The sequence below is a fragment of the Sturnira hondurensis genome, unplaced genomic scaffold (assembly GCF_014824575.4).
Source record: "Sturnira hondurensis isolate 20B ecotype Veracruz unplaced genomic scaffold, ASM1482457v3 Scaffold0019216, whole genome shotgun sequence".
Taxonomy (NCBI): domain Eukaryota; kingdom Metazoa; phylum Chordata; class Mammalia; order Chiroptera; family Phyllostomidae; genus Sturnira; species Sturnira hondurensis.
The window spans coordinates 1,039,892-1,066,152 of record NW_028091847.1 but is presented as its reverse complement, the minus strand read 5'-3'; the positions used below and the strand labels follow the sequence as shown (position 1 = coordinate 1,066,152).

The 26,261-nt window shown below is 40.1% G+C and overlaps 1 protein-coding gene across 3 annotated transcripts in view; it reads left to right on the top strand.

Annotated features, from left to right (window-relative positions):
- The window catches only part of MAP3K13 (mitogen-activated protein kinase kinase kinase 13), a 125,785-nt gene that overhangs the window by 81,144 nt on the left and 18,380 nt on the right, over nt 1-26,261 (top strand). For all 3 annotated transcript variants that reach the window (XM_037027635.1, XM_037027634.1, XM_037027636.1), the window contains exons 3-7: nt 4,913-5,096; nt 9,609-9,800; nt 13,385-13,543; nt 15,237-15,395; nt 15,963-16,071. In XM_037027635.1, the coding sequence (XP_036883530.1) occupies nt 4,913-5,096; nt 9,609-9,800; nt 13,385-13,543; nt 15,237-15,395; nt 15,963-16,071 (803 nt within the window). The remainder of the gene's footprint in view (nt 1-4,912; nt 5,097-9,608; nt 9,801-13,384; nt 13,544-15,236; nt 15,396-15,962; nt 16,072-26,261) is intronic.

Sequence of the window (26,261 nt, the reverse complement as noted above, 5' to 3'; positions counted from 1 at the left end):
TATCTGCCAATTCCAGGTGTACTTTTCAGGATTTGTCAGCCACGGTGTCCCTTCCAGCTACACGCAGAAATTCTTTGTCAGTACCTGTACTTTGCCTGTCTGCCTCTCCATCTGGTTCTCTCTTTTTCACACACATACACCCATATACTCTGCACATCCCACCTTTTCTCCACTTCCATGATCTTAAGGCTTCAAGGGAATTAAAAATTATTCCTTGTCACACAAAGCTTGAGGACTCCTATATTGAGCAGTCTTATTATTTCTTGAACTGGGAATAAAGATAAGCATAAAGCGGAAAATAAAAATGACTTGTCATCCCACAATCCAGAGATAACCACCCTTAATTTATTATTTTTTAAAAGTTCCCTCTTCTCTGCTTAGACACAAAACCTACACATATCTGCTTATGTGATAAACTACATTTGGTTTTTAGGATCTTAACTTGTCCAGTCTGTCAACTATTTTGGTGGTAATTTGAAGGTCTCAGGATCTAAACACAGCATTGAGGTTCGGACACATAAAAGGAGTAAAAGACATGTTCTGTGTTTGTGAAAAGGAGCCTTGAAATTTTTATATTGTTCTATAAACTCCTATTTGATTTGTCTTGCATTCAGCTGTGTGACTTGCAGAAAGGCTTGTTGCAAGAATAAAAAAGCGACAGGCCTGGTCAGCGCAAGCTTACAAGGATGCAACAGCAGCAGCTTAATTCTTCAGCAGGCGACAAGACATCCCATTGTGGGCTGGTGCTGTGTGGGCTGTAAAGGAGATTTGCTCGCAGCCAGAACCTAGGTGTGGATTTTTCCTTGTCAGCTCTGGGATCAGGGAGATAATCTTTAATCCTGGATTACAGTCAACCAAAGGATAGCACATGTAGCAGATGTACCCCAGCATTTAGTATTTATGAGGAAATGTCACTAGATTTAAAAAATTTTTAAGGTCTTCATCTCCCATTTGGTTTGTTGGTAGTAAAGTCGTAAAGTAAAATAGTACTATGTGTAACTGAGATCTTTTGTCTCCAAATAGTTCCCAGTCTCAAAGCAAACGTCAACATTGGCATGTTTGAATAAACAAAGGAGAATTTATGCATTATAGCGGGTAGGCATGTGGCTCTTTCATCATCTTAAGAATCATGGTGGATATTGGAATTAAGATAGTAGTCATAGTGATGAATCAGAGAGAAGCTAGAAGCTGGGGAGGAGTACCAATGGGACAGATGTAAGAGCAGCAGAAAGTCTGGGACTAACCCTGGAGGGAACACAGCCAGTTGTCACTATTATGAGGTTAATGATCTCATTCATCAATTTCTCCTAATTCTTTGGTCCTCAGGCCAGCACTCAACCCACTGAGCCACACCAGCCAGGGCTCTCATAATTCTTATTGCTGTTTATTTTTCCCTGCCATTTTTCTGATCCTTGACTCCTTACTAGATATTGACAGGGACATTGGGACAGGACGAGAAAATGAAATCGCATCCATCAGCTTTACTTCTGGTAATCAGTTCTAGTAACAAGGTTGATTCAAAGGTGGTGGAAGTATTACTTTATTTTATACTGTGTTTTTGCATTACCAGTGCTATCCCCTGTGTTTTTGCATAGATAATTATGACTTGGTCAAGTAACACAGGTAGGAGCTGCTGTTGGCAGAGGACTATTTCATTCCTTATATCCTCAACCTTTGGTTTCCGAGTGCCAAATTTGTGTTTTAATAATTCATTTATTTCTCATTTTATGAAAACACTTAATAAATGGCATTGTTTATTTAAAATATAGTAAATTGCAATGTAAGCATTATTAAATGACAGGAAAAGAAAGGGTTATTTAACAAATTTTTGTAATCACTAAATAGCAATATGGAAAAAATTAATTTAAATCAGTTCTCACATCATACACCAAAATAAACTCAAGATGGATGTAAAGGCTAATTTTTTTTAAAAATCAACTATAGATCAACTCTTAGAAGATAGAGTAGCCAGTAGAAGAAATTACAAAGGAAATTTCAGCAACCACAAAAATATTTTTTTTTAAAAATAATAAAATTAAAAGAAAAAATCTTTTTTAAAAAAGAAATACTCTTCATATTTTCAAATAGAAAGGAACCTCCTTCAAATTTGTGAGAACTACAAGACTCTACTGGAAAAGTAGACAACAGATAAATTTGACAATTTATACAAAGCAGATGTGAGCATTAAACAAATGTAAAGAAAATATTCTTCATCACTGGCAATTAAAGTAGTACAAACTTATAAAACATTGTTTTATACCTGGATAAATTAGCCCAAAAAAATAATTGGCAATATTCACGGCTGGCAAAGTTGCTATAAAAGAGACACACACACACACACACACACACACACTGCTGCTGTCAGCAAAAACTGGCGGAAACCTTTTGAATAACAATGCAGCATACCTACCCAGAGCCAGGAAGCTGAACTCTTAAACCTAAAGATTGAGTTTGAGGAAATAATATAAAGAAAGAAAAAGTATTTAAACTTCAAATTTAAATTACCAGACAAAAAGATAGAAACACATAAGTACCAAAAAATGATACAGTAAACAATTAGTAAAGCTTATAACAAAAACTATATAAATACACGAGGAATACATAATGCATGAAAAAGAAAAATTATACATCACATGCAACTTTTACATAACTGTAGACATATGAACAAAGACTAAAAGAGAAGATAAAACTGAGTTTGGGAAGGGATATCAGATAAAATGAGTGTTTTTCTGATATTTTCTAATGTTTCTAGTATTTAACAGTAAGTAAAGATTGAGTAGATAAGGAAAAAAGACACCCAAAGATTGTGTAATTTTAATAGTTATTGTTATAAAAATTGGGGTAACTTGGACTACTATGAAGTTATTCAGAGAAATATTACCACTTATATTCTTACATTTTTATTTTGTTTTAGAGAGGGGGAAGGGAAGAAAAAAAGAGAGGCAGAGAAACTTTGATTGGTTGCCTTCTGCCTTCCCCAGTCAGGGCGCCCCGGGCATATACCCTGACCAGGAATCGACCTGCAACGTCTTGGCTTGTGGGACACCGTCCAACCAACTGAGCTATGCTAACTGGGGTGACCCAGTTGTGTTCTTGCCCCACATCCTGTAATAGTACCTTATTCCACCCTCGGAGTGGTCAAAATGACACTGTGTTGAGCTCTTCACTGGACCCCGAATAGTAAACTCTCTTGGCATATGCCATCAGTGTCTGCACCCTGTGTGTGCAGACGAATAAGCCCAGGGGGACGAAAGGGAGACTGCCTGAGACACTTAATGCTTGTCAGTCATTAGAAGCCATAAAGATACTGAAAACAGTCAAGTCTACAACATACTGCTTCCTCCCATATCTCACTGGATATTACTTGTTTCTCTGGTGATTTCTTTTTCATGAGTTATTTGTACTTTAGAGAGATTTTCTTTGATAGAGCATATAATCCCTTTCAGTAGAGCAGAAACCTTTAATACTGCTGAATGGGATGAATGTCATGATATAAATGACCCTCACTATCATTTTTTCTGCTCTATGTGGTTATATTTTGAAGGTTGTGTTTTAACCATTGTGATGACAAGCCACATCTTATTAAGAGTCTACAGAATTTCTTTTAAAGTAGAGAAAATTAAAGAAGAGGGAAATGTAGTTCCCTTCTAAATACTGCTGAACTCTTTCTGCCCTTACTTCATGTGGTAAATGGTGAGTTGAAGCTACCTCAAATCTACCTTGTGCAGTGTTCTGCAAATACCAGATCCAGCAAGAATTTCTCATAACCTTTAACATTGTTATCATCTGCTCCTCATTCCACAGGGCTCCTAGCTCTTTGATGTTCATTTCTTACCAGTTTAGTGATAATGCACGGCTGAAAGGGGGACAAGGAAAAGGATCAGTGGATTATATTCTTCTTTCTTAAGTTTCACAAGGTCAAAGCACATATTGATTGAATTTTTGAAGTGCTTTATTTTAAATAGCATGTAATTCATTAGAAAAGTAATATACATGTATGGTTAAAAATTTTAAAAACAGAAAAGGATAAAGAGCAATATGAATCACTAATAAAACCACCACTTAGAAATGACCTGTTACATTTTTGGTACAAAAAAGGAGTCAAACTCTAAAAGAAAGAGAAACTGGAAAATATTGGATCTGGATGAGTAAATGCATCATGACTAATGACATTACCCATTAATTCAGGAGAGGCAATGTGGTATAGTGGAGAAAGTGCTGTCCCTGGAATCAGCTATTTCTGGAGTTCTGCCACTTACCATCTATATGGCCTTGGGTAACTTACCTAACCACCCTGTGTCTCAGTTTTGTCATCATTAAGTAAACATAGTAAGGCTGAACTTGTAGGGTTGTCGTAAGGATTAAACACATGAGACATGTAAAGCACTATGCTAGCATCTGGCATATAATAACTAATAAATAAAAGGTAAATACTAATACAGGTGTTATGCATAATTAGGTACTCTGGGAGAGTGTCATTGCAAATTCATTCAGCAAGGATTAATTGACCATCTGATGACAAATTCAAAGAAAAACAGAACAACATCTACCATGGGTGACGGGGCAGGAGAGTGGTGTAGAGACCAATAGGGGAATCAAGTGGATGTGCAAGCTTGAAGCGAGGAGGTGGGTGTGTCAGTATATGTTTTGTTTGGAGGAGAGTATACTGGAGATCTCTGATCTGCTTGATTTTACTGGCTAAAAATTGATACAAACTAATACATGGGCATACCTGATCTACAGAACCAAGGCCCACAGAAAGGGTCTGTCTTTTGATGAGTTACAGGTAGGAAACAAAGGGTAGAGGTCATTTGGGGTGATGTGAAGTTGGTACCTTCAGAGTGGCCTTGTAGAGTGATCCCTAAGCAAATACCAAGACCCTTTTAAGCTTGTTTCTCACTTGTGTGCCTAGATACTTGGGAAGTGCCATTTGAGGAGATCTCAGAGCTGCAGTGGCTGGGTAGTGGAGCCCAGGGAGCTGTCTTCCTGGGCAAGTTCCGAGCGGAGGAGGTGGCCATCAAGAAAGTGAGAGAGCAGAATGAGACGGATATCAAGCATTTGAGGAAGTTGAAGCACCCTAACATCATCGCTTTCAAGTAGGTCAAGGCTTTTTTTTTAAGAAATAGATTTTCTTTCCCTTAATAAATACAGATAAATTCCTGCTTTGAAAGACATGTTAAGAACATGCTATATACTAAGGACTGTGCTAGGTGCTTTGGTAGGATACCAAAGAACTATTAAATTAGAATCATGTCTTAAGAGTTTATAGTCTAGAAGTTCTTTTTCAACCAGAGGATGCCCTGCTTGGAAGGGATGCAGATGGGACAGAGAGGGGGAAAGTGGATTCCTGCCAAGCAGTCAGATCTGCTGCGTCAACCTTATTTACCAGTAAGATGACAAAGGTCACCTCCAGGTAACCTGAACATCTTAAAATCCGGTTAAGGAAACAAAGCTAACATCTAAGTGATCAGAGAACAATTAGTCCCTGTGTCATAGACATGCTTTTTATCAGCTCTATTAGCATCCCTTCTTAAATATAAGCTTGTAATAACAGGTACCTTCAAAATATTTCTCCCTGCCTCATTGTTTGCTAGGTCATTTTTCAAGTGATTGCAAACACTCAGCTTTCTAGATGTAATGATACAGGGTTATCGATGATAGTAAGTTATGTGCTAATTTATTTCACAAAGTAGTCATTTTCAAGATCTTTATAGTTTAGAGTATTATTTTCACAATATTGGTGGAGTTCCCTAGCAAAAGGGGGCACACTCAAAGGTAAATTTTGGAGTCACCAGATTTGGCAGTGCTGAGCTCTTAATGTGTGCAATCTTTTTTTTTAATTTAATTCTTGTTCAAGTACAGTTTTCTGTCTTATATTGCCAGCCCTGCCCCCACGCCCAGTGCTCCCCACCTCCCTCCCATTTCCGCCCCCCACCTTAGTTATTGTCCATGTGTCCTTTATACTTGTTCATGTGAGTCCTTCTCCTTTTCCCCTGTGACTCTCTCCCCTCTCCCCAAATGTGTGCAATCTTTACTGTTGTGATTCCCCTCTCTTACCAGCCTTCACATTTGCTCTGGGCTTGAACAAATGAATGGTGAGTGGCATTAGGGAATGGAAGAACAGGAAAGATAGTCTTTAGGTAGGATGAGGGTGTAGAAACTAGTACTTCTTTATGTATATATACAGCATGACCAGTAAGGCTACAGTTATAAGTGGAATAACTTACAAATCCCCCTCTCTAAATTGGAAGGAACTTCTCCCAGCCCCCAAGAGGAGATCCTTTCTTAATAAAATGCTCATTATAAACCTAATGTGTAATGTGATCATTTTTCATTGGAACCACATCCCCAAAGTAAGGAATAGAAATCTTAGGTACAGATTTTATAGAATGAGTTTAAATGAGTATTAAGGCTAGGTCTTGATTCCTAAGCAAGACCCCTCATGGAAAGAGAAAGAAGAGAAGCATTTAACTGGGAGGCTAAACGAAATGCTGGGATTTATTTCCTTTGGGAGGAACATCCTCGCAGAGCAGGTGGGACAGACTGTCAGCTGCCGTAGGGGCTCCATCCCTGGTTGCCCTGCTTGGGCCAAGAGGATGTGAGGCTAAAACAAATGCTCCAGAGGCCAATTCTGATCTTTCCAAAGATGATCATTTCAGAAGGCAATAGGAGGGTTATTTTTAAGCAGACTACCAGACACTCACTGCTTTCTCTCATTTTACCCCCCTGAGAGGATCTTCACTCCCTGTATGCTACACTGTCCTAAATGGAAGGAAGGGCCATCCACTTAACTTTCATTTAGTTACCACTTCCATTTTGAAGCTTCAATCACTAGGCTGCTGGGTTGGAGACACAGAACATTCCACAGCTTAGCCTGGCCTTTTGGCCTCCTGACATGAAACAGGCTGTCTCTCAGGTCAGAGGGCTTCCCAGGTAGAATTGTGTCCTCAAAGGATGGGTATGAGATGCTTTATTTTTCCTTCCTTTCTTTCGCTTCTCCATTTTTCTTTGCAGTCCTTTCCCCTACCTCACCCTCTGACCCACCTGCCTGCATATGCCCTTTTCAGCATATTGGACAAATATTGCCATGTTGGCGCCCAACTCTTAGGCTGCAGATGCTTGAATAGTCTTTACCTCTACATGGAAAACAATAGTGATACTGTGTCCCTGGCCCATCACACCACACTCTTGGCCATTGTGCAGTGTTGTGTTTGCAGCCATCTGTGCCATGTGTTGCTTGGCCAATGAATCATTCAGGACCGTCTGGAAGACATAAAGGCAAGATTAGATTATAGTACGTCTCTCTGTATACTGCTTGTTTGTGCTTACAGCTTCTTTTGAAGTAAGAACCATGTGCAAAGGGAAAGAGCAAGGAAAGAATACTGTATTCTTTTTTCTTCCAATTTTTAAGCAATCTTTTAAGAAAGCTCAGCCTGACTCTTCCTAATGGAATTGAGTGCCAAGGGGAAGAAAAGGTAGCAATTAGAAGTGATTATGGAGTTGTTATTTATAGCTAGTAAGAAGTCTTGTCATAGTACGGGGCTGATGGAATGATTGCTCCTCATTCATCAGTCAGAGAGGATGAAAAGTGCCTAACATGTCACTGCTAGACCCCTTCTGCCCATATTTGTGTGACAAGTTAAGACATACTAGAACAGGATACTGAATAGCTTCAAACAAATATTTATTTTTATATTCTTAAGCATATTACATTATTCCTGCCTTACTCACTGTTTCTCTGTAATGAAAATTAACTTGTCTCTGCTGTTGCCAGACACTCGTGCTCCACTGAGGTTTCCTGAAAGTCAAGTAACAGAAAACCTGAAAAAAGTTTTTCAGTAAAAACCAAGATGAGAATTCTAAGTAGCTTAGAAAATGAGGAAGAGTAATAGAAAGAGCTTCATAGCATTTGACAGGCACATCAAAGCAGGAAAAATGAAGGCTAGTTATTTGATTTCTTTATAACCTGCTAGTGTGATAAGATTTGCACATGATCACAAGCCATCATGGCCTCATCACTTACACCAGCCCAAGAGATGAAGGCCATGAAGTGAGAGCTGACTAAAGGACTTTAGCTGGGTGTCTTGTAGGTAGACAACTCTAAAAGTTTTATAGGAAGGCATACATACCATTAAGGATGTCACACAGAGAATTGCATATGGCCATTTTTCTTCTCTTTGCTCATTCTCAGAAACAAACTGTCAATTAGAGTTAATATGGTTATTCCCACTTTATAAGGTAACAGTATTAATGTAGGAATTCCCAACATGCTTGTCTATACTGATGTTAAAGAGGTAAAAGAGAGGTGGTGTGGGGTACTGAGTGGAGAGAGCATGGCTTTGAAGTTAAACGTACTAGATTTGAATACCAGTTCTATCACTAATTAGCAATCTGATCTAGAGCAAGTCACTACCCCTCTCTGAACATTACCTGTGAAAATGAAAAAGGAAATATTTATCTTACAGTGGTTTGGAGCAGACTAAATCAGACAAATAAACATGTCAATATTCCTGGCAAATAGAAGATGTTCTATCATGTTACTGCCCCTTCTCCTACCCTTGGCTTCTGCACATGTTCGTAGGAAGGCTTTATCAGCAAAAGAAAGTGAAGGTGAAGTTAAGAACCGTTTATCATGGACTTGCTGGGAACATCCGGGCCTTGTGGTAGATAAAAAAGAACGTGAAGACCTCTCCCTTCGAGGAGCCTGTAATCTGTATCAAAAGGGAAAAATCACATATAAGAAGCTGATGGCTGCTATGTAGCACTGACCTGTAGAGAAGAGAAAGACATTTTGGACTGGAATAATCAGGACAGGCTACGTGCAAGATGTAGGAACTGATGGAAACACAGGCTGCATAGATATATAACACACTGTGTCATGTTGTTTTTATTCTAAACAGCAGTGTTTTTTAAAGACTATATAATATAGAAGTTTCTATCTTTGATCCTGAGTCGTTAGTTGTCTTAAATTTGAGGAATATAAAAGTTAACAAAGAAAGAGTAATGCAAATAAAGAGTAGCAAAAAAGAGTAATATTTTATTTAAATTCTCTCTTTCTGCACGCTATGTTAAAACCCTCTATTTAATTCTAAAAGGAAGATATTTATAGTATTATTAACAATCTAAAACAACATAATATCCAGCCAATACAGAGCCTCATGAAAGGACGTTCTTTGTCTCAGGATGGAACGGTCCCACGGAAAAAGCACCAGATACAGCATTAGCATATGAATACCTAAAGTGAGCAAAACAAACCAAAATGGTCTATATGTATAATAGAAAAACCTGTAGACAAGAGGGTTTTTAATGCTAATTTAAGAATCAGAAGTGAACACACAGTAAAATATACAGATGATGTGTCACAGAATTATGTACCTTAAACTTATGTAATTTTATTAGCCAATGTCATCCCAATAAATACAATTTAAAAAATTATGTCATCAAAAAGAATCAGGAAAGATGATCTCTCTATATATTTTAAATAATTTCAATAGAGAATTGGTCCTGATTAAATTTATGAAGTATTCCTAAAATATAACTACGTATACACGTATGTTTGTTTCTGTGTGTGGACTGCATTTACAGTCACGTTTGTGTCTCCCTGACAGGGGTGTGTGTACTCAGGCCCCGTGCTATTGCATCATCATGGAGTACTGCGCCCACGGGCAGCTCTACGAGGTGTTACGGGCTGGCAGGAAGGTCACGCCTCGATTGCTAGTGGACTGGTCCACGGGAATTGCAAGTGGAATGAATTATTTGCACCTTCACAAAATTATTCATCGTGATCTCAAGTCACCCAAGTGAGTAATGGAGCTAATTTTTCAGCCACTTTGTTTTATTGCTTTGAAATAAGGAATTCCATCGCCCACAGCTGAGGTTTTCAGACATTGTACTTTTGGTTCAGTTTAAATCAGCACAATGGGTGGTGCTATTCACATACCTTTTGGATTATTGCGACCTACGTACTTATCTGTATGGCAGATATGTTCAGGCACCTGACACTGGTTTTCCCATTTTGTTGCTTTTTAATTGTGCAATTATGAAACAATTCACTATCTGGAGCACTCACCTTCTATCATTTTGAATGATTAATGCCAAGTTTCCTCACTTCAAGCCTCATCGATTTGTTGTTTTCCTATGTGTTTAAAAAAAAGCCATTTTTAATAAATGAATATCAGAAATATATTTAATACAATCAGATAAAAGTGAATAAATAAACAAACAGAGAAAATAAAAATATTAAAACTAAAACTTCACAAAATATATGACTCTGTATTGTTGTTAGAGGTAGACTATATAGTTGTCTTCAGAGTTTTTAGGGTCTAAACAAAGAGGAAGGAAGGAAGGAAAGAAGGAAGGGAGGGAGGGAGGGAAGGAAGGAAGGAAGAGAGAGAGAAAGAGAGGAAGGAAGACTTACAAGGTTCATAGTGTCCATAAGAAAAATACAAACTGATTATTTAAGAGAAGCAAGCTGTTTCTAGTAATCTCTGTTATCAAAATAATTCCTTGGCTACTAATAACCACTTTAAGAAGAGTGTTTATTCAGGTCCTCAAATTGTACAAAGAAAAGAAAGGAGTTGATAAAATGGTATATTTCATCCCTGACTTGTGTGGCTCAGTGGATTGAGTGCTGTGAACCCAAAGGTCACCAGTTCGATTCCCAGTCAGGGTACATGCTTGGGTTACAGGCTGGGTTCCTGGTTGGGGTTGTTTCTCTCTCCTTCTCCCTCCCTTACCCCCTAAAAGTAAATAAATAAACTCTTTTAAAAAATTGTTTATTTCAATGTAGCTCCTATTTTTAAACATTATTTTTATTATTTCTCATCACATTTGGTTTGGAGAACCAGAAAATAATTAATCTTTTCTCAAAAATATATTTACATGTGCTTTTATGATTTACGGCATATTTTTATATCCATTATCACACCTGCTTTGATCTTGGTGAAAACTGTATGGAATAGATGTGGCAAGTATTATTACTCTTATTTTACATAGAAAAACTAGGGCTCAGAGCCTAAAGTCATGGAGCTAAAACTGAACTCAGAACTTTGAGACCAAAGACCACTGCTTCCTATACCATTGTGTGAAGGCGAGGGATTCACAAGGAGTCCTGCCTCTTCTCCATGGAAGACACAAATCAATCCTTGATCATAAACTTCAGTGAGTTCTTATTTATCACCGTAGTTCTCAATGATGTTTATTATAATCAGCAGCTCACTGAGCAGCCTCCCTCTTGCTTTACTTGCAAATGACTTTATTATATAGTGTCTATTCCTTCTGTCTACAGTCTTAACCCAACCTGTTGCTTTTATCATCCACTATGTATACATAAAATACTTGCCAAAGGCCTCTTTGAATGCTCTTCTTTTTTTTATTTTTTCTAAGATTTTATTTATTTATCTTTAGAGAGGAAGAGAAGGAGAGAAATATCAAGGTATGGTTGCCTCTTGTGAGTCCCCTGCTTGGACCTGGCCTACAACCCAGGCATGTGCCCTGACTGGGAATCAAACTGCAATCACGTGATTCACAGGCCCGAGCTCAATCCACTGAGCTACACCAGCCAGGGCATGAATGCTCTTCTTTTGAATCACTTTATTCTCCTTGAGAACTAATTGTAGAGGAAGACATCAGGAGATTTTAGAGGTGTAGAAGTCCCGTGCTACTCTCTTTAACTCCTGTCTTGGAGAGAATAGAAGTTGGTTACCCAGTGAGCTTCTCCCTCTGTTATCAATACCCGCCCGAACCCCAGGCAGGCTGGTTCTCCCTGGGTTCCCAGCTAACTGGGAAAAAACAAAGATTAGTCTGGCTTGCTGTGGAGAGAGATTTTATTACCTACATGAAATATTTAAGCCATATGATCTTTGTCTCAGAGAAGATTTCAGAAAAGTTCTAACATCATGTCTCCTCTAGTCTGCTCCCATGTCCGCTCCCTCATGTCATGCCCACGGGTCCCACAGTGAGCAGCACCGGAGACGCAGGAGGGAACGTTCCAGTGGTTTTTTTTCCTCTACGGGCTTATCACCTTTTCTGAATGTCATAGTTTATGATACCATCAGTTCTCCAATTATCTCAAATTCCTCATAATATTTTAATCCTCATGCATTTTCGCCAAGACTAACACCATTAAATCAAAATTCCTAAATTGTGTGAATTTTAATAACAGGTGCAAAACCAGGGCCTGGATGTGGATGAAGGTGTTCTAACGCAATTGTAAACACTGAGCTGTTTGGTAAACAGCTATTTGACGTTGGCGGGAGGGAAGTCTCTGGTTCAAACAAGAAGGGAGGAGACAGACTGGGAAGTTTCCTATTTTCTCACTGCCTTGATTCTGATACTACTGGAATATTAAGACTTCTTCTTGTTGAAAGTAGGTCTCTAGATCATTAAGCCTCTGAAACCCTAAAGCAGTGACATTCTGAAGTTCTAAATAGCCTGTTTCAAGAGAAGTCCGTCTAGTGTGTGAGGATGTTAACTTGTTGGATTTGACTGGTTCCAGGGTGTATTCATCTTTAAAGCTAGTTTGTCCCCAGTCACATTTCAGATAACGTCCGTGAAAATTAAAACGTAAGTTGTGTGGAATCTGCTTAAGGTTAAATTTATTCCTGCTTGTCCTCATCAACATTACTGGAATCCTAAGATACTTATCGCCTTTTAATGTAACGACTCCTGAGTATCACGGTCCCATGCATGATTTCAGCTGGGCATCATTTAAACAGCGTTTTTTCCAAAATGTTTTCCTAGTGGGTTGTCTGAGGCTGGCAGGGTGGAAACCAATATTTATTGAGCATGGGTGTTTTACTTATCTCGTTAATTCAAACAAAAATTCTACGAGGCCATTATTACAGGCGCATATCCCTTATCCAAAACTCTTGGAGTCAGGTGATTTCAAGAAGGTAACTGGGTATTACCTTACACACCCCCAGCAAAGACCAGGGCACACCCTATAATCAGCTGCATTCATGTGTCTGTAGCAAAACCTATGATGGTCATACAAAGTTGATAAATAAAGTCAGTTTGCTTTATACATATAAAAAGTTTGTATACACTGTTTTCAGAGCATTTTGCAATTTTGAATTGTGGATGAGATGGTATGAACTGAATTGTCTCCATCTTATAGATGAGAAAATTAGCTTAGAAGAAGTGAGTTGGTAAAGCTCACACAATGGTGGAGCAGGACAAAACCAGGTGTAAAAGCCTACTGTTCTGTGCTGCCTCATGAGTATGAATGGTGATGTTTCTAGTGTGTTGCTAATGTCCTAGTAATATGGGAACTGGTGAGCTGAATTCTACCAGGTAGGGGGCAGCAAACTCTTCGGTTGCCAATTTGAGTCATGTGTTTTCATTAATACTAACGACCTGGATATTCTCTTATTTCTTTTTAAAGTGTTTTAGTGACTCACACAGATGCAGTAAAGATTTCAGATTTTGGTACCTCTAAGGAACTCAGCGATAAAAGTACCAAGATGTCCTTCGCTGGCACAGTCGCATGGATGGCACCAGAGGTGATACGAAATGAACCCGTCTCGGAAAAAGTCGATATATGGTGAGCAGCACCATCTGTGCAAAGTAGAAAGTCTGTTCCCTCTATCAACACCTCTACTCCCTCGAATATTCTTTCTTGTTACTCACTTCTGGGTGATTGCAGTCTCCCATTAGCTGAGGTGCTACCCAGTACAATGATAACCTGGTGAGAAGGGTTGAGATAGGAATTAGGGTGACTGTCCATTCGGCAAATCTTCAGTTTTGGGGACCCTCAGAGACCATGTTGAACTTTCTGGAAAATAGAAAGTTTACTTTAAGTAACCATCTAGTATAAAAGTTTTCCTGAAATACATTATATAATTCTCACCTCCTTAAAGAAAATACTTTAAACAAAGTTCACCTGTCCTTGGTAACTCAGACCATCGTTGGTACATCAGTGACTTACTGATGTGATCCACTTATGTGCTTCAGACCTGTTACAGCTGTACAGTACGGTTTGCCCTTTTATTGAACAGCCCCATGGGCTGTGCTTTGTGGTTGTCGTTGTCATCGTCATTGTTGTTGTTATTGACCTTTTTTAATCTGTATCTATTTTTCCTCCAAATATTTGCTATGAACAGTGTATTTTTCTGTAGCTCGCTTTTCTTACATTCTTAAAATTGACTACCAATAACTTTAGGCTTAAAATCAAAATAGTAGCATATATTAAAGTTTCGTGTGACACCAAAATAAATAAGATAAAGAAGAAATGTGGGATCTACTTTTGATTTGGGTGATTATTACAAATGTGCCCTCTTTAGGGATTATGCCAATTTATGTTCCCAACAGAAATACGTAGTTCTCAGTTTCCCAACAAACTTTTAGATTTTAGAACTTTTAGATTTTTGCCAACCATGTAGGTAAAAAAAAGCTATCTTTGGTGAAATTTAACCTTAAATTACTTTTCTTACAAGTAGCGTTGTTATTTTTCATGTTTACAAACCATTTGTAATTTCTTATTTGTGAACTGTTCTTATTCTTTGCTAAGTTTTCTGATCTCTACCATTATCAATTATAAAAGTATATTATATATTGAGAAGATTAGCTTTTCTGTATTTGAATTACAGATACCTTTTACATTTTGTTATTTTGCTTATGGTGGAGATTTTTTCTATGCCTAATTTTTTTAATACAGTTTAGCTTATCATTCTCATCTTTTAAGCCTTCTGTATTTCATAATTTAAAATACCTTCAACACTCTAAGGATTTTTTAAAATTTTCCATGTATTTTTTCAGGATTTTTATGGTTTCATTTTTTATATCTAAACCTTTTTTATATTTAAATCTTTGATTCATTGGGAATTCATCTTTATATAGATGACATATACATTTAACTGTCTGCTCAGTTGTCCCAAGAACATTTATTGAATAATCAATTTCTCCCCACTGGTTTGAGATGTCACTTTTGTCAAAGACACAGTTCCTGTGTGTATTTGTTTTATTCCTGGATTTCTGTTTCATTCCATTAGTCTGGCTGTCTCTCCATGCACCAGCGTTAACTACGGCAGCCTTATAAAATGTCTTAATGTTTAGTAGGTATTGTTGGTTACCTGTCATTGACTTCCTTTTTTAGAGTTTTCCTGGCTGTTTCCGTTTTTCTTATAGCAGTATTAGAATTTTAAAACTGGGTACATTTGATTAAAAATTAATAAAGAACTACAATACAAACCAGTCATTCTGAAATGCCCTCTGTGGTGTTCCCGGCACCGCCGCAGGTCCTTCGGTGTGGTGCTGTGGGAGTTGCTGACCGGAGAGATCCCCTACAAAGATGTAGACTCTTCAGCCATCATTTGGGGTGTCGGGAGCAACAGTCTGCACCTTCCGGTTCCTTCCACTTGCCCTGATGGATTCAAAATCCTTATGAAACAAACATGGTAAGAAATGCATTTCTCCCAATATTCTCTTTTACTTTCCTCCCCAAAACTATATTCGAAACTTCTCTAAAACTGCAGAGAAGTCTCCCATGTGTATTGGGAGTGAATCACCTGGTAGCATAAAGACAAGGAGTCTTGGAATTATTTATAAATGAAGAATGTAGTACTCCTCAAAATAGTAGACCTTAGTAAATGATAGCTATTATTACTTTACCAGTCCTAAGGGATTATTGTCAAACAGGTCACTGATCCTAGAGATTTTTATTTCATCAGCACTGCCTGAGCTATAGCCACACATGGAGTCAAAAATGTTTTTCACAAAGTAGAATGAAGCCCTGGCCAGGTAGCTCAGTTGGTTAGAGCATCATCCCTATACACTAAGGTTGCGGTTCTGATCCCAGGTCAGGGAACACACAAGAAAGCAACCAATGAATACATAAGTAAGTGGAACAACAAAGTAATGTTTCCCTCTTTAAAATCAATGAAAAAATAAATAAAGTAGAATAAAATCTTTATCCTCCTGGATATAACTTCTGAAATTCACAAGCTGCCTCTTTTTACTTTTAGGCAAAGTAAACCTCGCAACCGACCTTCGTTTCGGCAGACGCTCATGCATTTAGACATCGCGTCCGCAGATGTCCTTGCCACGCCACAGGAAACTTACTTCAAGTCTCAGGTAAGTCTGGAAACTCTCTACCAGGTGCCGCTGAACAGACAGACAGGGAACTCTCTCTGAGAAAAGGTAATTCTTAGAAGAGGGCAATTCTGATTCTTATAACAATTATATAATTCCTTTCATTGTGAAACGATAACTATGATATCTCATGCATATGACATTTTGGAGTTTTTGAGCACATACACTATTATCTCATTTGAAAAGCACATGTATCAGAATCTGATCTTTATGTGGGTTCTGGTGAAACTGTTGAGAGGAAAAGAAGATATGAAAACACTATAATGTACACATACTTGAATTAGAATTATTATTGAACTTCATGAAAATATTAGTCTTTGAAGTAGAAAAACTAAAGTACAGAGTAGGGAAGTTAAATACCAGAAAGGGCCCATGATGGAATTAGGCCCAGAGAGAATTTTTTCTCTAACTTTATATGTCAGTAGTACTGATTAAAATGTTATTTAATGTATCTGTTAGCTTGTACTGCATGACAAACCAATCTAAAACGTATGGCTTAAAGCAATAAGCTTTTGTTGAGCTCACAATTTAGTGAGTTGGGAATTCAGGCAAAGTGGTTCTTCTGCTGGCTCTGGGCTCACTCACATGTCTGCAGTCAGTCGCCAGGTCAGCTGGGAGGCTGTCAGGTTCCAGATGGCCTCGTTCACAAGTCTGCCTGGCTGGTAGCTAGAGCACCTCAGTCCTCCTCCACATGGCCTGGCCAACCCAGATGGAGAAACAGACATCACCTCTTTATGAGACAATCTACCATAGCAGATTGTAAGCTTGGGTGCAGAGAAAGAAAGAAGAGGTGACTGTTAAATTAAAATACTATGAATTGTCATAAGGATTGGTGGTCCAGTCCTGGTTGGTGTGGCTCAGTGGGTTGGAGTATCATTCTGTTAACTGGAAGGGCCCCGATTAGATTCCAGGTCAGGGCACATGCTTAGGTTTAAGGTTTGATTCCCAGTCAGGGCGTATGTGGGGAAGCAGCCAATGTTTCTCTCACTCATCCATCACTGGTTTCTCTCTCTCTCTCTCTCTCTCTCTCTTCCTTCCCCTCTGTTTCAAATGAGAATAAAATTAAAACCTTTTCAAAATTATTTTAAAGAGGTTGTGGGTCCCACAAACATCAATATGGACTGGGAGCTGTGGGAGATAGATGTATGTGAGGCCCATATTCCTGCCAGACCCAGCAACAGCAGAAGGAGGTAAATGGGATGAAACTATGGCTTTTGAAGTAAATGTGATGATCCTGAATTATAGCTTTGTGCCTGCAAGATTTCACAATAGTATTACCTAATTGCTCATCACATAGCTTTGTCTCACTCATGTTACTGTGCTTCTAAATGAATTTTTTTAAGATGAATTGCATCTCCACATTATTTTCCCATGTCACTTTAAAGATTAATCCTCAGAGAAGACATTTTATTACCAATTGGTGTTTCAGTCTCCTTACATAGCCCCCCATCTGTGGTGGGTGATGAGTTTACCTACCAGGAAAGTCTGTGTTGGGAAGAGGACTGAACTGGGGAGGGAATTATCCTGGAAGTTAAACAAGTCCTCCAATATGCTTTAGTGCCGGTCTCGACCCAAGGCTCAGAGAACGGGCTTCACAGGGATCTGATAAACATTGAGACGCTCTGCCCGTCGACACTGGGAATATCTACAAAGCCCCATGGTTCTGGCAGTGTCTGGAGAATGATGTATCAGAGACTGCTGATACATCAGCAGTGTCGCCCGAAGCTCCAGCGTGCTTTCTGTGAGCCACAGCCTTATCTCTCCCCACAGCTGTGTCTTTAGATATTTAGTCAGACTTGCCCTTATAGTTTTTAGTGTTTCTGAGGAATTACTATGTAAGTAGTAAAGTGTTTGATCTTAGAGGAAATAAGAGGATGTAGGGGGCTAACTTCATACCATTTCCTGTGTTCTTTGATATACATTCAGAAAACTCCCTTTGAGCTATTAAAACTATTGCCTAACTATTCAAATACATGTAGGTATGGTACCAGAGAAGAAATCTCAAATAACTTCTGTTAGTATTCAGAAAAAAACCTAGGTTCTTTTGTGACATCAGAGAGAATAACAGTGAGTACTCTCTAGGAAATCTTTCAAACCATAGGATGTGGCTGCAATCACAGCTTTGCTTCCTTTACAATGAAATACACATATCACAATTTTGAAAGGTAGTTTTTATGAGCATACTAAGTCACAGCTATTGAGATAGTATAACTATATATACTTAGAAAACTGAAGTTCTAAGCAGATTTTACTTGAGTGCTCCCAGAGTGTCACTTCTTAGCCAGCACATGTCCTGAGCCCCCACCACATACGAAGCACTATATAGTGCAACTAAGCACACACGGTCAGTATCCTCCTTGTACACATTCCTTTTTTAAAAAAATATTTATTTATTTTCAGAGAGAGGAGAAGGGAAGGAGAAAGGGAGGGAGAGACTGGAGAGACCCAGTGTGTGGTTGCTTCTCTCATGGCCCACACTGGGGACCTGGCCTGCATCCCAGGCATGTACCCTGACTGGGAATCGAACCAGCAACCCTTTGGTTTATAACCTGCACTTAGCCCACTGAGCTACACCAGCCAGGGCTTCACACTCACTTTTATCAACACATGCAGTACTGAAACTGAACTCAGAAAAGGTTCTTTCAGAGGAAGAATATGAAAGGGAGCAGAAGGGAAGAAAGAGAGGGGAAACACTTAGTACATTGGACATCTTCTAATAATCATTAAGTTTTCCACATTTTTCTCCCAAAGTAAAATTTTACCCCTCCTTGAATAGCCCCAAATCTGCTATCTTCGATAGTTACTAGAATTAGATCTTGAGTCCAAACCCCTGTCCTGTGATCGTGGATAACACGAAATTCTCTAAACCTCAGCTTACTCATCTAAACAATGAAGATAATCACATCTTTCCTTCCTTGTGGATCAAGTGAGACAATAAAAATGCAAGTGTGAATGCAACTTCCGGTCGAGATGAAGGTGAACACAACTCGCCTCCTCGCACGACCACAGCTAAATCGCAGAGCAAATATCACTCAGAACTCTAAGAAAATCAAGATGTATGGAAGCCCGACAACAAAGAAATTAAAGAAACCACATTCATCCGGACAGGTAGCAGGGACGAAGGGACAGAGGGGCGGAGAGGTAGAGATGTGCAACCAGCTGATCCCAAACTCTCCTGTGGCAGATACAAAACAGAGGTGTATCTCAGAGGCAAGAGATCCCAGCCCCACACCAGACCAACCAGCCCAGGGTTTCAGTGCCAGGAAGATAAGTCCCCAAAACTTCTGGCTATAAAAACCAGTGGGGGTTGAGTTTGTGGAATAAACTGCAGGATTCTCAGGCCTCTCTCTTAAAGAGCCTTTCACTGCACACAGACATACTCAGACTCACTCCCTCTGGGCTCCAGCACCAGGACAGCACCTTGAAGGACACCAGTGGCATACAGGGGTGAACTAAAGTGTCTGGCATCAGGGCAACGGTTGGGGGACAGCCTCCTCACAGACAGAACTGCAGACAGTAGCCATTATAGCTTTTCTGAGCTCTCCCCCACATAGAGTCACAGTGCTGCAGCACCATATCCGAATCTCCATCAACCTGGCTCCCATGGTAAGCCCCACCCTATTACCGAAGGGTCCACCCCATCCAACTCACGGGCCTACCCAAGCTGGTAACAGTCCTTTTCCATATGAAGGGCTGGGATAGAAATAGGCTTCAGATATTCCTAAATCCACTCAAACAAGCAATAGCAGAGCCAAGCCCCCATACCTCTTATTGAGTAGCCCCAGGCCCGGACTAGAAGCTGTCTGCAGATCACTTTATAATTTATGCCAAAAGGCCCCAGTCAGAACACAAGTGGAGGCTGACCTTGCCCGGCACCACCCAGGAAACTCCAGAGCCTGAACCCCTGGTAGACAGTTACAGACCACACTGGAGCATCACTCAATTACCTCCATAAGCCATGGAGGGAGGTGGTTGCTGGCCAGGGATCAGAGTTAGTCCTATAGCTGTCTTTACTGGATAAATCCCTTGCATTGACCTGCTGGCAGCAATCAAGACTCATCTACATGAGAAGAGAGTACTCAGTCCACATGGAGGGTACACCTAGAGTACACAGCTTGGGAGATGGGGAGGCTGTGCCACTGGCCCCTGCTACATTAGGCCACACTACCAAGACACAGAGTCAAAGCAGCTCTAGCTAATACACAGAAACAAACACAGGGAGGCTGCCAAAATAAGACAGTAACATGGCCCAAGTGGAAGAACAGATCAAAACTCCATAAATAGAACTAAACAAAATGGAGATAATCAATCCATCAAATGCAGAATTTAAAACACTGGTTATGAGGATATTCAAGGAACTCAGTGAATACTTCAACAGCATAAAAAAAGGCCCAGGCAGAAATGAAGAATATACTAATTGAAATAAAGAACAGCCCTGGCTGCTGTGGCTCAGCAGATTGAGTGCAGGCCTGAGAACCGAAGGGTCACAGTTCGATTCCCAATCAGGGTACGTGCCTGGCTTGCAGGCCAGGTACCCAGGTGGGGGTGTGGGAGAGGCAACCACACATTGATGTTTCTCTCCCTGTCTTTCTCCTTCCCTTCCCCCCTCTCTCTAAAAATATATAAATAAAATCTTTTTTAAAAAGAAGGAAAGAAAGAACAATTAGGGAATCAACAGTGAAGTGGATTAAGCCAAGAATCAAATCAATGACTTGGAATATAAGGAAGAAAAAGACATCCAATCAGTACAGCAAGAAGAAAAAAGGATCCAAAAAATTGAGGATAATGTAAGGAGCCTCAAGGACAACTTCAAACATTCCAACATTTGCATCATAAGAGTGCCAGAAGGAGAAGAAAAAGAGCAAGAAATTGGAAATTTATTTGAAAAAAACAATAAAAGAAAACTTTCCTAATTTGGTGAAAGAAATAGACATGCAAGTTCAGGAATCAGAGAGAGTCCCAAATAAGTTGGGCCCAAAGAGGATCACACCAAGACACATCATAATTAAAATGCCAAAGGTAAAAAAGAAAGACAGAATCTTAAAAGCAACAAGAGAAAAACAGATAATTATCTACAAAGGAGTTTCCATCACACTGTCAGCTGATTTCACAAAAGAAACTTTGCAGGCAAAAAGATACTGGCAAGAAGTATTCAAAGTGATGAAAAGCAAGAACCTACAACCTAGCTCATTCTATCCAAAAAGGTATCATTTAGAATCAAAGGGCTTCCCAGACAAGGTAAAGCTAAAGGAGTTCATCATCATTAGTATATGAGATGTTAAAGGATATATAAGAAAAAGAAGAAGATCAAAACTATGAACACTAAAATGCAGTAAACATATAACTATCAACAACTGAATCTAAAAAATGAAATAATCAAATAAGCAGAACAGAAACAGAATCATAAATATAGAGAACATTAGGATGGTGACCAGTGTAGGGGGGTCTGGAGAAATGGGGGAAAAGGTAAAGGGATTAAGAAGTACAAATTAGCAGTTACAGGATAGGCAGGGGGGTGTTAAGAGCAAGTATAGGAAACGGAGTTGCCAAAGAACCTATATGCACACCCCACGAATGTGAACTTAGGAGGGGGGTCCCTGGAGGGAGTCGAGGGTGCTGGGTGGAGGAGGGCAAAGGGGGAAAATTGAGACAACTGTAATGGCATAAGCAATAAAAAAATGCAAGTGTATTGTAAACTGTAGAGAACTTCCCACAAAGCTACAAAAATTAAGCTGCCTTTGGCTCTGGCTGGTATGGCTCAGTGGATTGAGCACTAGCCTGTGAACTGAAGGGTCACTGGTTCAATCCCAGTCAGGACATATGACTGGGTTACAGGCCAGGTCCCCAGTATGGGGTGCATGACAGGCAACCACACACTGATGTTTCTCTCTCCCCTCCCCTCTCTCTAAAAGTAGATAAATTTTTAGAAAATTTTTGAGCCTCCTCTGGGTTGTTAACATTCTAGGTGATTTTTCTGGCGAACTCCTGAGATGTATAAGATACAGCTAGGGAATAACTCCTAATCATTGTGGTTTGACTTTATGCCACCCAGGGGGAAAAGAACTGGTCATTTAGCACATGGTTTAGCTTTGCTATAGCTGAGTCGTACACCTGAGGCCTCTCACCTCCTCCTGCTGCCGACAAAAATCTTCTCAGCATCAGTTATCAATCAATGTTTGCTGGACACTGGCCTCCACCTCCCACCAAAACTGTCAGTCAGGAGGGCTGCCCAAGCCCAGCCTCAGAGAAAAGCTTCATGCATCTGTCTCTCACCAACAGCACATGTGTAAAGATGCAGCATATATAGCACAGGTGAACAAAGCAACCAATTTCGGTACAGTGTGAGATTCTGCCAAAGCTCTTGCTTCCCTCTTAGACAGTAACCCAGTTCTCCAAGTAGGCAATTATCGCTCCTGATATTCAATTACATTTAATACAAGTCTTTAGAAACCATTTCATTTTTTTATCTTTATTATGTTTTTTTCCATTTCCATTTAAGTCCTCTTATACTCCTCTTGCCGCCTCCCACCCCTCAGCAATCACCACACTGTTGTCCATGTCCATCAGTCCTTTTTTATTTGGGGATGGAGGGACCAAGCAGAAAAGGAAATAGGAACCATTTTAGCTTGGTCACAGACCCCAGCTGCTAGGTGGGTTATGTAACTTTCCAGAATTCTAGTTCTCTTTTGAGTGCCTCTGACCACCCAGAAATTCGGGGCAGTTGCAGGCACTAAGCTCACTGTAGGGGTGGACTGTGCTGCCTCGGGAGAACCTGGTCATGAGCAGGTAGGTGCTCCGGCAGAGGCTGGGCACTTGCCTGGGAGACAGGAAACAGGACTCTGTGCCAATCGAGAGTCGGGCTTATAACATCAATCTTTTCTGACCCCAAATCTATGATTTACTGCTACTTAGTCCCCAAAACTGAGCTTTTTCCTCAAGCAAGGCTGGAACTCACTCTTTTTTTTTAAGTAAAATATATATAATATAAAATTTGCCATTTAACCATCTTAAGTGTACAGTACAGTAGCATTAATTACATTCACAATGTTATGAAACTACACTATATTTTAAAATTTTTTGTCACCCCATTAAGCAATAACTTCTCATTCCCTCCTCCCCACAGTTCCTAGTGATCTGTTCTGCTTTCTGCCTCTATGTCAGAACTTCATATGACTGAACACTATTCTGTTGAATGAGTATACCTGCATTTTGTTTGTTTGTTTTTTAAGATTTTATTTATTTATTTATCTTTAGAGAGAAGGGAAGGAGAGAAGGAGAGAGATATCAATGTATGGTTGCCTCTCATGAGTCTCCTGCTGGGAACTGGCCTGCAACCCAGGCATGTGCCCTGACTGGGAATCGAACCGCAATCGTGTGGTTCGCAGGCCCGCACTCAATCACTGAGCTACACCAGCCAGGGCATATACCCACATTTTGTTTATCCATTCTTCTGTTAATTCAACTTCACTTCAACACCTATATATATTTCTTAATTTTACTTATTTATCTTTAGAGAGAGGGGAAGGGAGGAAGAAAGAGAGGGAGAGAAACATCAATGTGTGGTTGCCTCTTGCACAGCCCCTACTGGGGACCTGGCCCTAAACCCAGGCATGTGCCCTCACTGGGAATTAAACATGCGACCCTTTGGTTCACAGCCCATGCTCAATCCACTGAGCTACACCAGCCAGGGCTTATTTTGACACCTATAATATGGGAGAAAAAGGAAGCGAGGTTTGGGTACTAGAGCTTCAATTCTACTGACTGAATAACTGGAAGGCTGGAGAAGACAAAAACCTAAGTCCTTACCTGGGACTTAAAGAGGATCTCATTAGTGGTGGTAACTCAAGTTTCACTGGATTTTCCCCTTACCTGCCTACACAGGATGTAAGTACCTTGTGAAAGTACCGCTACTTCCTCCTTCCCCTCCCCACATGTATTTTGAGGGAAATCCCCATAAACAGTAGGGTCTCAGCCTCAAATTAACAACATCTGCTCTGCTTTCCACTGACTCTGCTAGACACAGCAGTCGCCCGCCTGGCATCTGTTGGGTGTTACTTTATTGAATGGCACTGTCTTCTAAAAGCCTGCAGTCCCCAGATGTCATCCACTGGGTGCTGCCTGTCCTGAAGGCACCCACTGGGAGCCGTCATTTCCTGCTGTAACCAAAGCTCTGGACTTCACTCGATTCCAAAGCTGCATGTTGTTCTGTTGGCATGATGAACTCTTCCTTTCCCCGTTGAGTTACACTTCATTAAAGTAACAGAGCAGCGCTGCTTATGGCAACACATTACAGCACGTGTGACAAACACAAGGCCCAAGGGCCGAATGTGGCCCTCCACCTTGTTTTATCTGGCCCGGCACCTTGTTTCCACCAGCAGCAGTGCTGAGCTCTCGCTTAACTGTTAGGGAGTAGTTAGTTATATTTATACAGTCCTAAAATTACATTTGGCCCTTTGACGGCAACTGTGAGGCTGACGTAGCCCCCCGTGAAAATGAGTTTGACACCCCTGTGTTTCAGGTATTTTAGTGAAACAATGGAAAATGCCTCTCCTCTCCGATGATGGTCAAGTTCATGCAGGACTCCTCCTTCCTGTGTGACTGTGTTCTCCCAGAGGTTCTTCAGTCTCTGAGCAGATTGGCTTCAGATATGCCCACACATGTCTGAATTGCAGATTAAGTGCCATTTGGGACTCCTATTACGTAAAGAGTCTATGTGATGGAACTCCAAAATTAACATCTACCAGTAACACGATACCTTTGGGGAAAACATTATTAATCAGTACCTGCTGCTTTCCCACACATCCTGTTCCCTCTTCACAGGAGGGAACTTCTTTTTGGAAATTCATTTTCTTAATAGGTTTCAATCATCAGAAGGCTCTCTCTGAGTTTCCCAAACCGGTAAGCTAAATATTAGGAGGTTTATTTCCCCCAGAATTAAAAAAAAAAATCCCTGATATTTGATTTCTCACCACCAGAGGGAGTTATTCCTTTTCCTGATTCCTTTAAATATTGCCCTGAAATCCAGAGTTTCTTTGTGCAAAAGAGGACACTTTAAGACCCAAATTTGACCTTCCTGCTTACCTTTTTTTTTTGGTCTAAAACTCTTTTTTTTTCCCTAAAGATTTTATTTATTTATCTTTAGAGGGGAAGGAGAGAGGGAGAGAAACATCAATGTATGGTTGCCTTTCGTGCGCCCCCTGCTGGGAGTTGGCCTGCAAGGAACTGGCCTGCAACCCAGGCATGTGCCCTGACTGGGAATCGAACCACTATCCTCTGGTTCACAGGCTTGTGCTCAATCCACTGAGCTAAACCAGCCAGGGCTTGGTCTAACAACTCTTGAGTGTCAGTCTTTAACCTCTTGAAGCTCAATACTCTTCCTCCTTCATGACTTTGATCTAACGACTGAAAGAACAGCATTGCCTGGGGCTCAAAGGCTCAGACCCTGTTGCAGACTCAACAATGGGCACCACACCCCAGATCTCTGCCTTCTGACTCGCTGTGTGGCAGGGCTGGTGCCCGGAAGTCAGCTGATGACAGAAATGTTTCTCCAATGGTCAGTCAACAGATATATATGTGAAAATGGATAAGCAGGATAATCACTTTCTAAATAATTACAATTTCCCCTACAGAAATAAATGAGAAATGGCCCTGGCTGGTGTGGCTCAGTGGATTGAGTGCCCACCCATAAACCAAAAGGTCCCCAGTTCTATTCCCAGTCAGAGCACATGCCTGGCTTGTAGGCCAGGTCCCCAGTTGGGGGTGTGAGAGAGGCACGTGTATGTTTCTCTCCCTTTCTTTCTCCCTCCCTCCCCCTATCTCTAAAAGCAAATAAAACTTTTTTTAAAAAAGTAAAATAAATTAGAAATGGCAAATTTGGAGAGAAACCTTCTGTAATTTCACAATTACCTAAGAGTAACTTCTTCAATGATCTAGAGAGATCATTTTCAACAGGAATCTAAATGTAATAGAATAGCTCAGAGAAAGATCGTACAATTAGAAACATTTAATGACAGATCTAGCCTTTGCTGGGTTAATTACATTAATCTCATTAGCTCCCTGAGATGGTAGTCGGTACGTAATTTGAGGAAATATATCCTTTAGCTTTTTTCTAGGGACTACCTATATGGACTACCTTCCTGCAGATGTTTTCCTGTCCCCTAAAATTTTGATAA